Source organism: Tachysurus fulvidraco, chromosome 14 (genome assembly GCF_022655615.1).
Source record: "Tachysurus fulvidraco isolate hzauxx_2018 chromosome 14, HZAU_PFXX_2.0, whole genome shotgun sequence".
In the NCBI taxonomy this organism is placed as follows: Eukaryota; Metazoa; Chordata; class Actinopteri; order Siluriformes; family Bagridae; genus Tachysurus; species Tachysurus fulvidraco.
In genome coordinates this window covers 21,900,848-21,914,529 of record NC_062531.1, presented here as the reverse complement: position 1 = coordinate 21,914,529, position 13,682 = coordinate 21,900,848, and the positions used below count along the sequence as shown (strand labels likewise).

The window sequence follows — 13,682 nt, the reverse complement described above, 5'->3', positions numbered from 1 at the left end:
TTCGCCTGCATTTCCACTCATAGCCTACAGATAAATATTTACTGTGTGTTATTTACCATGTGTTGACGGAAAAAGGAAGCAACTGTTTGTGGAAGATTGTATGGCTAAGGAAGCACACTCACTTAGGTCAGGAAAGGTCACTGGACATTTTTATATAATAAGCTCCATGTGAACATTGATTTGTAAAGGTTCTTCGTTCAAAGCCTAGGTTATTGCAAGACAAAACACTCACCTGTTAAAAAGGTGATTAGAGTTAAAACTTCTTTACTCTTGAAAAGGCTCCGGGACACTGGCAGGATAGATAAATATCCAGATCTTTGCACCCTTTAATCTGTTGTTATCCAACATCAGGACATCTCAAGTCAACCTTAAACCCTGTTTCTTTGAAGTTCTCTTAAGTATCACAGCTCTCTCAGAGTAACTCAAGTGTCTGGCTTTCTCAGCCTCTATCAAAGATCACAGCACTTCACATTTGGATTTACACATTTAATCCAAGATGGTCTACAAATGATCTGAACAGATGATGGTTAAAGGACCCGAAAGAGTTTTGAACCACTAACATGACCTTCCAGTTGCAAAGAATATGCAATGGAAAGAATTTCACTGTGCTGAAATGTTCAGTGTGACAAATTAAGGCTTATCTTCTCTTTCAGATGCCACAAATGGATGTCCCTCTGCACCCCAAACTCAGAGGACATAAACACTATTCCTAACGGTTTGATGTCTATCAAGCTCCTAACATACAGAAAGTGCCAAGCTCCTTGTCAGATGACCATCCCAAATGATTTTCCTTTTTTAACTGAATGTCATGTTTGCAGTTGAAGCTACTGATCCTAGTTACAGCTAAAATTGTAATTCATGTGAAACAACTGCATGTTTGTGACTGGTTTCAGTTTTGGGATGAGGAGGTTGGTACCCTAACACTGCTGAACTCTGGTTCCTCCCAAGGTTTCTTTCACCCAGCTCTTCCTGAGGAAGTTTTCCCTTTCCTCTATTCCTTTAAGTGTTTTTTTACAGAGTAAAATTCAGCAGGAACACAGCTTGTATTTGTATTATTACAGCTATTTTGTTTCAACTCAGTGGGTTAAACAAACCAAATCCTAAACATAATGTAATTTAACTATTCCACTACAGCTGGCCTACACAACGAAAGTGCTGGAACCTTCCTGTTTGAAGTGACCTCAGGCGAATTCAAAAACTGACCTCAGATTAGCATTAAACCCTACAGCTCTGTGTTCCAGCTCAACAGGTGGTGGTTATGCTACGACCATAAGCTCTTTGAAGGTCATGAATGAGGTCAGTGATGGCCTTTAACAAGGAGAGTCAAAGAGCCAGACGGTTAGACCACGTTTGATGTCACTCAGATGTCTGTGTGAGCTGAGATCAGGTTTGATTTTCCCCATAATGACCTAGTTTAGCTATACACCAGGGGAAAGCTGGTCTGTGATCAGTTGTTAATGGAGGTAGGGAAAAAAAAGGTCCAAAAAATCGACAGAGACGGGAGGATTTTGGGTGGGCGATCTTATCATGATTGGCTGTGATGGATCTTACACTGAGGTTTCCCCCGTATATAAATACATCCACAGTAACCCACAGTGTTTATCAGGGAAGAGAATGTCCATTTGGTTATCAAGTTCCTTCAAAGAGGTAAGAGCCAAAGATTAAGTATTTGCTAATATTTTATATTCATATAAATTTAAATGAACAATGTCAATGTAGTAGAATAATTTTGTAGTAAAATTTTGTTTTTCTAACATCATTCTTAACCACACATTTAACTTTAAATCTTTGTCTTTTTATATGAAATGTTACATTGATATAGATGTTTGTTTGTTTTTTCTCATTTTACAGTATGTGCTTCATCAGTGCCTAAAAGTTAATTAACTACCAAGCTGGGGTTTTTTTTTAAGTAGGAATGATGTGGATCCTTCGAAAAGTCCAAGAGAGTGCCGAGAACATTCCAATGGAGATAAGCCGCCTTGTGGGTAAAAGCTCAGACGAGATCTCAGCAAAGGCAAACCTTCTCAACAAAATCCATAGAAATGTTCTGACCCCAGACAAAATTCCTGACTTCTTCCTGCCTCCCAAGCTGAGTAGATGCTCTTTAGTTGCAGTAGAGGGCATCGTTTCTCACTGCTTTGATGAAACTGGAACCAACTTCAATCAGACCATTCAAACAAATTCTGGCACAACTACTAAAGTGTTAAAGACTGATAAAAACAAGGGTGCCACGGTGGCCATAAGAGGCCAAATAAAGACAATTCCGTTTTCACTGAAAAACTATGAGTCTGGTTTTTTCGAGAGTCCAAACACTCGCCGCAAGGAGTCATTGTTTCACTCTGCGTTTTCCAGTTACACGCTTGAGCGGGTAACCAACAGGGTAATGCCCTCCATAAAACTGCCCTCCATAACACTTCTGAAAGTGGGCAGCTTGGAGAGTGACACCAGTTCTTCTGCTGACTCCTCACCTCACAGCTCACCACTTCCAATCAGGAGCAAACATGAGATTCATTCATCAAAAGAGTCTCTTCTTAAACATGATTCACTGTGCACTAAAAACAAAGATGACAAGATCAAATTCCAACCTGCTTCAACTTTAGCACCACCTCTTCAATTCCCACTGGACATGCTACATTGTCAGGAACGCCTCCATAGTGAGCACGTCCTCCTTCTCCCTCGCAGGGGCTGCGTTCGTCTCTCTGCTTCTCTTGCCAACATGGATGGAGATTTATCTACCGTTAGAATCCGGGTGATCTCTGTGGAGGAGCTGCGTGAACCCGGTGATCCCCGACCACTACACTGTGGTCTCACCTTGAGCCTGAGTCCAGGCAAATTGCAGCGGCAGCACAGCGCTATCATCAGGAACAGCCGCAACCCCGTGTTCAACGAGGACTTCTTCTTCACAGAGCCAGAAGGAGAGGAACAAGGGCTAAAGAACTTTGCTGTCAGGGTGAAGGTGCTGGAGAAGAACTCTAACCTGGGAAGGGCTTCAGTGCTCGGAGTTATCATCAAGCCACTCACTGAGCTACTAGCATTGTAAAAACAATACTGAAAAAGTATCTTTCCATCATGAAACTTTGATGGTCAAACCATAGAATGCTGAATTCTATAAGAAAAATAACCAAGTAAGGAAACCAGCTGCCTCGCAGCTCCAGGGTCTAGAGACCAATCCTGAGCTCCGGTTATTATCAACGTCTTCACTGTTTTGTATGGGTCCTCTCTCCCACCCACCCATCTCCCCCCACACTCCTAAATTTGCCCTAGTTGTAAATGAGTGTGTGATTGTGTGAATGTGTCTGCATGTTGCCCTGTGAAGGAGTGGCATCCCATCCAGGGTTGTGTCCAGCATTCTGTACAGACCACATCATCCTGACCAGGATAAAGCACTTAGACATGATGAATGAAAGAATAAATGAATATTTGCCATCTAAAGGATCGTTCATTTTTTTTATGTTCTTTTCCATAAATATTGCTCATACTGTGTTACCGTATAGCAAAGACAAAAACATAGATGAAGATACAATCGGACTTACAAAAAGAACGTGGATTACATGGATTTGATGTTTGAATAATTTATGTTGTTCACTGCAAAGAATTAAAATGAGAACGTGTGCATATCTGGTCATGTGATCTTTAAAGAAGAACACAGGCAAATATTCAAAGCTAGAATGTTGATGTACATGTATACATAGCTGTTTATCAATGTTATGAATGTCACTGTGTGTTCTTGGTTGAGATGAAATATACAGTATTAAACCCCTTATGCATATGTAAATATTAGAGATTTGACTGAACACAGAGTTCATGTACATTAAAAACGCTTATATTTCCTGTTTTGTTATTTCTGAAGAAAATGAAGTGTTTTGTCTGTGACCTTTTTGCATTATGGTGTGTACTTCATAGATATATATAAAAAAAAACACACACACAAAAATATGAATAAATTAAAAATGAACATTGCTTATTGAAAATTGTATTTATATTTTAACAAAATGTGTTGTATTTCTGTCACCTGAGTAAAATTAACATCAGAGAAGTTGACACAAGAGGGCAAACATGAGCTTTTCTGTTCATTTCACTAAATGACATCATTATCAGAGTCGTTGAGTCTAATGGTAAAAGAATTAGAAGTCTGGAATTATACTGTTTAATCAAAGACAATCGTAATTAACATATATAGGATATAAACAGTGTCTCTCACACCCAACATATCTATCCATACACATACACACACACACACACACACACACACACACACAAACACACACACACACACACACACACACACACACACACACACACACACACACAAACACTTATGCTCACACACACTGCAGGAGGCAGCACACGTTTGGTTGAGGGCAGCATTGAGCGGGAATAAAGACCGTCTTAATTAGTGCAATAAAACCCCAAGTGCTTGCTCTAATGGAGAGATGAATGTGCAGAGGAAGCTGCAAGGGACCTTTCGGTTAACCGCTGTCAAATAGGCAATTATCACAAAATGAGTGGTGTGTGCACCTTCAAACGCTCAGGACCAGTGTCCGTACATGAGGAGCACGGCACAAACGTGTGCAAACACTTATATGAATAAATGATGGCTCTGTTTCCATGTGGTGGTTATTATTTAAAGTTCTGCGTCAGTCACTTTGGACAATGTTCCAATAAAGAACTGCAGAAGATAACGGTCTCAAAGTTCTGGCCAGGTCTAAAAGACAAGGTACAAAAACGAGCCTTGCCAAAAAGGTACTCATTACTTAACTTTAATGATTCATAAAAAGCAATCACAAGAAGTAGCCTAATCTCTAATAATCAACTATATTAAATGCCATTAAAGTAGATGTTGTGGAAGTAGAAGACCTTGTCCGGTGAACTGAATGAAGACTATTTCATTAGTCCAAAGTGCAGAGAGCAAGAATTATTGTAACCTCATCTATTGTGCAGGTGACCTCACTTCATCTTCAGTCAATGCAGCCTGGATGAGGTTTTTATTGGTGCTGGCTCAGCCAACGTTAAAGTGGGCAGGCAGGAGACACATGGCCAGGAATGGAGCTCACCAATGAGAGGAGATGTTCATGGGCCTTTGCTGAGATCTACCAGCTGCTGGCTGTAGAGGGAACGGCTGCTGTGCATGAATCACACGGCGGGTCCTGGCTGAACTGGAATATCACAATATAGGATCAATGATAGACAGGAAGCTAACATTTGAAACGTTTATTGTTACGACATGTACGTTCAGATTTAATAAGTTTTTTAAAATGAAAGTCCTGAGGAATTCGTCCAGATTGGCAGCACATTTACAAATTCTCCATGATATTCACCTGCACAACACTCAATAATTCCATTCCCCGATTAGTTCATAGAATCTCAACGAATCAGTGTACCAAATGTCATCTTCGCTTTAAATGATGGTCTTTTGCATCTTTATACTGTATATAAGCTGTATGAAAACTGTTCGATTTATTGTTACCCTTTATTACCAAAATCTGTATTATAATCCTGACGACAAAGTATATTATTTATATACTTAAGTATATATTTTCTAGATGAATTTTTATTTTATTTTTAAAAATTTAAGTACATATACATATACATAAAGTCTTTAATCGTGATATTTCCTTGTTTTCCAATATAAAGTCTCTGTAAAGTTCAGAATGAAAGTTAAATAAACTGTTCTGTAGAAAATTGTAATAACAAAGTTCTATTACTTTAGTATAATAATAATGATATTTAAAATATTATTACTTTGATTTAATCTATATCTCTTAGCTTTCATGTAAACATGAGCATTTATCAGCAAATGCACATTTTTATGCATTTATAACAGCTATACGACAACCGGAAGTGTGAGATGAGATGGCATGCAAAGCAAGAAAGGGAAGAACTACTGTAGGAGACTAAAAATTTTTAATGGTGAGAAAACAATTAAATATTATAGAAATTCCTTACAATGATGGTGAGCAGAAAATAATCTCAGAATGCTCAACATGCCGAACCATGAAGGTGAATGGGCTTCTACAATAGAAGATCACATATGGTTCCATTCTTGTTATCCAAGAATAGGAATCTGAGGCAGGGGATCACCAAAATCGGAAAATAATCAGTCTTAAAGATAAAGATTAGTCTTCAATCTTCTGGTTTCTGTGAACCTGTCAGTTTTCAAACCAGAAGAATCTTCTGAGATGTTCACAGAGGAGTTCATTAACGGCAAACATGTTTTTCATACACAAAATTCTGTATTTTATCAGGAATTATTTAGAAATGTAATTTAGGAACAGTGTAATGACTCAAACACATATTACATTCATCCAGAGATACTGGTCTGGACACCAAAGCATCAATTTAAACTTCTTTAGAGATGTACAATTTAAAATTCTCTCATATTGTGTTAGTTTGTTAATATTATGAAGCTGACATGGAGCTTACTGTAATACAAGACCTAAGATTTCCAAAACAATGGTTTCCAAAAGTTTAGTAATCAAATATAAGAATGAAGTTCTCAGTCAGAAAGGTTACATAATAAACAATTGGATTAAACCAAAAGATATTTAATCTAGCTAGCTGACTAACTGGCCATGTGCTTGGTGAGAAAAAAATGGACGGCTAACTAAAACCATGTCTTCAAGATTAGCTAAGAACCATTATGTTATATAATTATATAAGAAACCAAACTCCTCATGCTTACTTCATATAGAAGAATAATTATTTCAAGAGCATAGTGACTCAATCACATACTATGTTCAAAGATTTAACTGCCATAGAAAAGGGTTTTAGCAGTTGCTTTTTACCATTGATTTTCTCCTCAAAGTGTGTTAGTACTATTAAGCTCACTGTAATACAAAAATGAGATGAGTATTGGTTTATGGTTCCAGGCCGAACGACATCACTGCATTCGGATCTCCGAGCACAGCTTTAACCATCGGTGCAAGCCTAATTTCAGAAAGCAGTCGAATTAAACTAGGAATCTATCAGTGCAATTATGTGTTTTAAGCAATTAAGATAATATCTGTTGCAATATTACCAATCTGCACCAAATTTACTGCCTGGCTGACGGAATATAATGCTGTACTAAGTTGCTGTGCTGTTACCGATGATGAGGAACCTAATGAATTAAGCTGCTCATTATGAACGAAGGGTCTTAGTGATCATTAAGACAAGCGCGTACGATGTGTCACCTCCACCCTGTCGAAGTCGGCGTAATTAAAAATAATATCTCATATCCGATTCATCCTGTCAACAGTCGTCGGAGCACCAACTTCACCATGACCTTATCTCCATTTATCATCATTTTCAGATAATTGCTATTGAAAAGATTTTATATGTAAAAAGAAAAGGAGAAATCCTTCTGTGTCTGATCATCCACTCTGCCAAGGCGTGATACTTTTGCGATTTGATCACATATTTGATTTTAGAAAGACGTTTGTTCTGCTCTATGGAATTGCTCTTTAATTAGGTGTATATGAATATTTTCTATATACTGTTTGAAATGTATTGATTTGGATATCAAGTGTGAACAGGATTATAAAAGCGAGAGGATCCATTTAGATAGATAGATAGATAGATAGATAGATAGATAGATAGATAGATAGATAGATAGATAGATAGATAGATAGATAGATAGATAGATAGATAGATAGATAGATAGATAGATATGAGGTTCATGCTCATCAATATTGAGTAAGCTGGTCACTGTGGGTGTAGTTTTCGCCTCTCTCGGCCACTTGTGCATCTAAATTATTTGTTCAGCGGGCAGGTTCGGTATACCCCTGGTGTGAGTGTGTGTGTGTGAGGGTGTGCGTGTAGGTGTACGAGTGTGCCTTTGCCATGCTAAACAGTCACACTCTCAATGGCTTCCAGACTGACAGCTTTTGTGCTCTGAAGAGGACCAGCTTGTGAGCTTCAAAGCTGAAATTATGTCAAGAAGATGGAGACAAAACGACTTTATCAAACAGCATCTTTTGAAGTCATGGAGGCGCTCAACCTTGTGGTCCTGAGTCCTCACCAGCAGTCATCAGCCAGCCAGTGAACACACACAAACACACACACACACACACACACACACACACACACACACACACACACACACACACACACACACACACACACACACACAAACACAACCCTTCCATAAACATACAAGTAGTCTTGTGATGTATTAAGAAAGTCCAAGCTTTAATTGCAATGTGTTATTGGTGATGAAAAATAATGTTATTTCTGCATTAAAACAAATGTTCTTTTTTTAAAAATCTATGTAAATTCCATTCCAAGATTTTATTGATACATACATATTTATAATACTCAGAACAGGCCCGAACAGCCTGTAACAGCACGTATTTATGCCTGTATAGGATCTTTGCATATAACATATTCTAATATAGTTTTAAAATTCAAAGAATTCCACAGCTCAAGTTCAAATTTAATTTTCATTAAAAAAAATGTAAAAAAAATTGCCTGTCATCATCATTTACAAATGTTCAAGAATAAAACACAGGAAACTGAACTTAAGGAAATCAGGAGGACATTATGACAAGCTGTGATTGTATGAAAAAAATACACTTTAAAAAATATGCTAGCTTACCAAGCACTAGTCACTTGTTTACCAAGCAGCACAATGTCATTATAATTTCCAAAAATACTAAAATAAATGTTATTTTGCTAAACCTTTGGATTAAATTAAGTTAGTTATGCATTGTAGCACAAACCTAATGAAGATAACTAGCTAACTATGTTCTTGGTAAGAAATACACGGTAGTACCAAAACAACAAATTTGAGATAATTAATAACAGACTTTCAATACTATTACTGTAGCTTTGGTGTTTGATAAGTTTAAGTAAAAAACAATCCTTGTAGTAATCTAATTAAGTGAATTCATAGGTTACGTTTTTGATAATAATCCATTCTTCTTTAGTAGCTAAGCTATCTTTTTCTTATTAATGCATATCCTGTTTTATTTTTTGCTAATTAGCATTATTTTGAATAGGCCTACTCCATTGCAGCATCTACAGTATAGTGACTGATAATCAGTCCTTGATTAAGTTTTCGTGTAGAAAATGAATGTCAGTGAAAGGTTAAACAGAAAAGAACAATTCATTTTATGGAGGTATAATGAAATGTTTGTAGCTGTAGCAGATAATAGCACTCGCTCCAAACCTTGTAAATGCTTCAACCTTTTCACTGGTGGCGTTTTCCTCTGCTCTTTCCACTACTGTCTTGCACTTGTTTCCGGTCAGATTGTGAAAACCCGAAGTCTTGACGTATTTCTGTCAATGTCAGCTCCTTTAACATCTCTGCATGTGACTAAGATTCTGCCTTGCTTGAATTAGAGAAATGTAACTTCTCATATATCTAAAGGATTTTATGACATACTAATGACCAGAAAGAGACCACATTCTTCAGAGAAGTGCTGATGGACGATTAGGTGATTTCTCTTCCAAAAAGATTAGATTAGAAGCAACAGGTTGTCTTTTTTTTTCGGATCTTATTCAGGGTTGGTCTGAAGGCACTATTAAGAAAACTAAATGTATTAAATTTCATTAAATCGACTGTATTCATAAAGAAATGCTATGCTAATCTATTAAAACAAAACACTTTTTTTATTTACATTCAAATATATAGAAAATGATTATTTTAAGTATTCTATCCAAGGACAAATATATTTATTTCACAAAAAAAAATCAATGGCATTAACTATCCTTAAAAATGCATGCAGAGAGATTCTAAGAGCTCTGCATTCATTCTGATTTGATTTCTGGTTTGACAGCAGCATGTTTTTATATTTTCGAAACACACGGATAAAAGGAATAACTGCACCCAGACTAGGGGGTATATGACAAAAAATGGAGTCAACATTAAATGAAATTATATTTATTTTAGAAAAAGGCATCATTATAAATATTTAAGGAGAGTACCGATATCCCCAAAACATCTCATTTGAGTTCCTTAACTATTCCAGTTTCACCACAATAAATAATTAAATATATTACAAATATACCATTCCCCATATATTAGGCATTTCAATTTAGCTGTGGAATTAAGGCTGTTTATAGAAAGAAAACCATATTTAAAATGAGCAAGGATCTCTTTAAAATAGTCCTCACGTGTTTGTATGCACATTATAACAGTTAACATTTCTGTACATAAAAAACATTTCAACATCTTTCCTTGCTTTGTTTTTTGTTGTTGTTGTTGTTGTTGTTTGTTTAAACAGAAATTTCACATTTTGACTTTGGATTCATTTAATGACAGCATTTCTTCCCAACACAGTGCATTCCAAAGGAGCATCTTTACAAAGGCAATCATGCATGCCAGGCATGCTATAATGTGTACAAATATTATTCAATATGCATTAAATTGATTTGACTTTATACAATTCGGTAGCACAAATTTACAGAATACAAAAGTCATTTATACAGTCAACAGGGAGTCGAAGGAAAAGCAGAGTCAAATATTACAGCCCAAATCCGGCTCCTTAAATTTAAAAACAATGGGGGAAAAATCTCGGTAAACACTGACAAAGTTTTGTCATGTTTAATCATGATTGTTACTACACATATAGAGCCTACCTGCAATTAGCCTACCTAGGTTTTGGAAGAGAAGTGCAATTTGCAAATGAAACAGTATGTATTTTATACAGAAAAGAGAGAGTGAGGGAAAGAGATAAATACAATGCACTTATTAGCACCTAAAAAGCATCTATGTTCAAGATAAAATAAAACAAAATGTCACACTGCATGAGCTCTTTATCAGTCTCTTGTGGTTAATTGTATGGATTAGTGTCCAAAGCATGCAGCAGTACATACCCTCACATCACGACACCCTTACTGTGTCACTTTCATTTCAGGACTGCAAAAGAGAAGGATGAAGAGCTCCAGTTTTGTCCTCCATCAGATCCGTTGCTTCTCTGTCCATCCGTGAGCAGTGCTGAGCCGCCCCTGGTGCCAGGCCTGTCAGAGATGGCACAGCACCGAGTGTCGGTGTGGGCTTAATGGGAACAGGCACAGCAGGCATGTTAGGGCTTCCTGTGTGGTGGTACAGCCCCTTGACCGCCACCCCGAATGGCGGATACTCAGATGAGACAGGGGACGAGTCAGAGAGCACACCTACATGTGGCCAAACAGAGTTGACCACACTGGGTACTGAGTAACCCAGGTGATGCATGACGGAGGCGATGGGCAGCCCACCTGCCATCACCCCCTTGTAGTCTCGTCCGATCAGACTCTCAATTGCAAATGGGTGTTTGAAGCCTCCGCTCTGCCCACCCCCCAGCGCATAGCTCTGGAAGTGGGATAGGCGCCCAACAGTACCCAGGTAGTCAGGATGCCCCATACTAAGCTTGTTTGCGTGCTGGTGCGCATGATGTGGGTGATGATGCTGGGCATGAGGGTGGTATGGGTGAAGGATGGGGGCACTCTTGCATGCGCTGTGCTCCATCCGCAGAACCTTGAAGCGCTTGCGGCGACGCAGGAAGCTGCCATTCTCAAACATGTCACCACAGTCCGGATGCAGTGCCCAGAAACTTCCCTTGCCAGGCTGGTCAGGGCGGCGTGGGATCTTGATGAAGCAGTCGTTGAAGGAGAGATTGTGACGGAGTGAATTCTGCCAGCGTTGTGTGTTCTCACGGTAGTAAGGAAAGCGGTCCATGATGAATTTATAGATGTCGCTGAGCGGGAGCATCTTCTCTGAGGAGTTCTGTATGGCCATAGCAGTCAGAGAAATGTAGGAGTAAGGAGGTTTCTGGTCACTGTAGGAGTTCTTGCCTGGCCGAGGCATGGCTTTAGGTGATCTTCTGTTTCTTTTCAAAATATCTGAGCTAAGCAATGTCAGTGAGTAATATATTATGATAAAATCTTTCCGTTAAAAAAAAAGACATCCATCATCAGGTCCAGTGCATCAATGTCTGGCCTTTTTTTTTTTTTTTTGCTCCTAAATCTATTTCTGGTTTCTGTCACAAAATCAGTTCAAATAACGTGTGAAAAAATAAAATAATAAAATATCGATCAGAATAATTTAAAAGCTGCGATTCAAAAGCGAAGAAAATGCTGACGCACACGGTCGCTATTTAAAAGACTTTTAAAAGTTACCTTGTGCGCCATGGGTTCATTCGTCCGCTCTCAAAGTGTGCCAAGTGACCGGAGCTGCACTAACACCGAGCTGCAGCATCATCACAGCCCGACTTTTATGCGCTCGTCGCTACACGACCCTTTTCGTAAGAATATTGGAGGTTCCGACCCCCTGAGAGTCAAGGGGGGGAAATAGAGGGAGGAACCAAATTTATATGCACTTATAGGCAACTTCGTCTGTGCCAATCGGAGGGCGTTATTACGCGCGCCGGCAAATCACGAGTCTAATAATGTTAATGTGCCTCGGGTTAAATCATGGCGTGAATAGTATAACTAAACAGGCAAAACATATACATCGCATTAAATATACATAGCATAAGATTGTCAGAGAAGATTCTAAAATGAGACCATATTAATATTAAAAACATACTAAACACTTGCATCATTTCTTTTAAATACCAAAATGAATCATGTACTAAACATGTGGGTTGTCTGGTCAAATCTGGGTGATTTTACAACGCCGTTTCTGTTTTAATCACTTGCTCTATATAAAAATGTAGACAGATAAATGTTTGTAATACTTATATCTTACTATAAGCGGTTATTAAGCGTTTTATCTGTCTGTCTACTGTCAACAAATTCCGGCACGTCTGACAACAGGCGTAAAAAAAATTGGCAAAACCCAAACAAACAAACAAACAAAGTAAAAATTAATACAATTTATATTGCGCAATAAAATGAACAGTTAATCAGATCCAACATTTAGCCTCAATTATGTCAGTGAAATAATGGAGGTGCCTATAAAGTTTCACTGTCAGTCGTTAAACTACAGTTATAGAGGCCAGCTTAAATGAATTAAAAGTCACACTGGACTAGTAAATTCACTTTTGTAATAGTAGCAGTAGGTCACTCGATCATCATCATACATAATTTGGAAAAAAAAAATATGTATGAACAAAAAAAAACTACATGCGTAAACGTGCGTCCCCGCTTCCGTCGGTTCACATGCGCATTACTAAAAGGATGAAAGATAAGTTATTATTAGATAACGATGTTAGTTGTGTCCTAGCATCCTATATAGTCGACCTGTACAAATGTAATTATCAGAACAGTCTTTTGAGCCCCGTGCCTGTAAACAGCATAACAAAAGAGCTGGCGCACTTCGGACCACAGCGCGCGGTGCGCGTCTCTGCGCTTCCCCGTGGGTCCGGGAATACATTACATTAATTAGGCCTTCCGTGATTTACCTTCCTGAGAGAGAAGTCCAACGATGGGCTATAATTAAAAGCGCACAGCTTAGATTATGTGATGAATATTCAAAGTGATGTCAATTAATTCCAGCAGATCTCTTTCATTATGATCCTGAAAGTGGTTTAGTCCTTCAGCAGCTTAAAGGGTCATCGGTGAACAAGTACCGACTGTCAACATATTCCGTTTAGACGCTGAATAATAACATTTAGCAACTAAATCTATCTAAGCCTGAAAAATTGTGTTTGCAAATAAAATACTGGAAGTGTTCAAAGTTTTTTTTAAGAGTCTCCCACTTCCAAAATATAAATTCATCGTTAAGACATGATGGACCTTTAGTCACTTTGCCTGGATAAACATGCTTTTATTTTCCTTGC

The 13,682-nt window shown here is 38.1% G+C and overlaps 2 protein-coding genes across 2 annotated transcripts; one reads left to right on the top strand and one right to left on the bottom strand.

The window, feature by feature from the left end:
- The first annotated feature begins 280 nt into the window (after positions 1–280).
- Positions 281–3,868, top strand: LOC113656048 (C2 calcium-dependent domain-containing protein 4C). Its single transcript, XM_027166994.2, has 2 exons — positions 281–1,647; positions 1,914–3,868. The coding sequence occupies exon 2, from the start codon at positions 1,916–1,918 to the stop codon at positions 3,038–3,040; it is 1,125 nt and encodes a 374-aa protein (XP_027022795.1). The 5' UTR covers positions 281–1,647; positions 1,914–1,915; the 3' UTR covers positions 3,041–3,868.
- Positions 3,869–9,958: 6,090 nt separating this feature from the next.
- On the bottom strand, positions 9,959–12,180 carry foxb2 (forkhead box B2). The gene has a single exon (XM_027167427.2). It carries the CDS (start codon positions 11,765–11,767, stop codon positions 10,835–10,837), a length of 933 nt encoding a protein of 310 aa, XP_027023228.1. The 5' UTR covers positions 11,768–12,180; the 3' UTR covers positions 9,959–10,834.
- Positions 12,181–13,682: the final 1,502 nt, after the last annotated feature.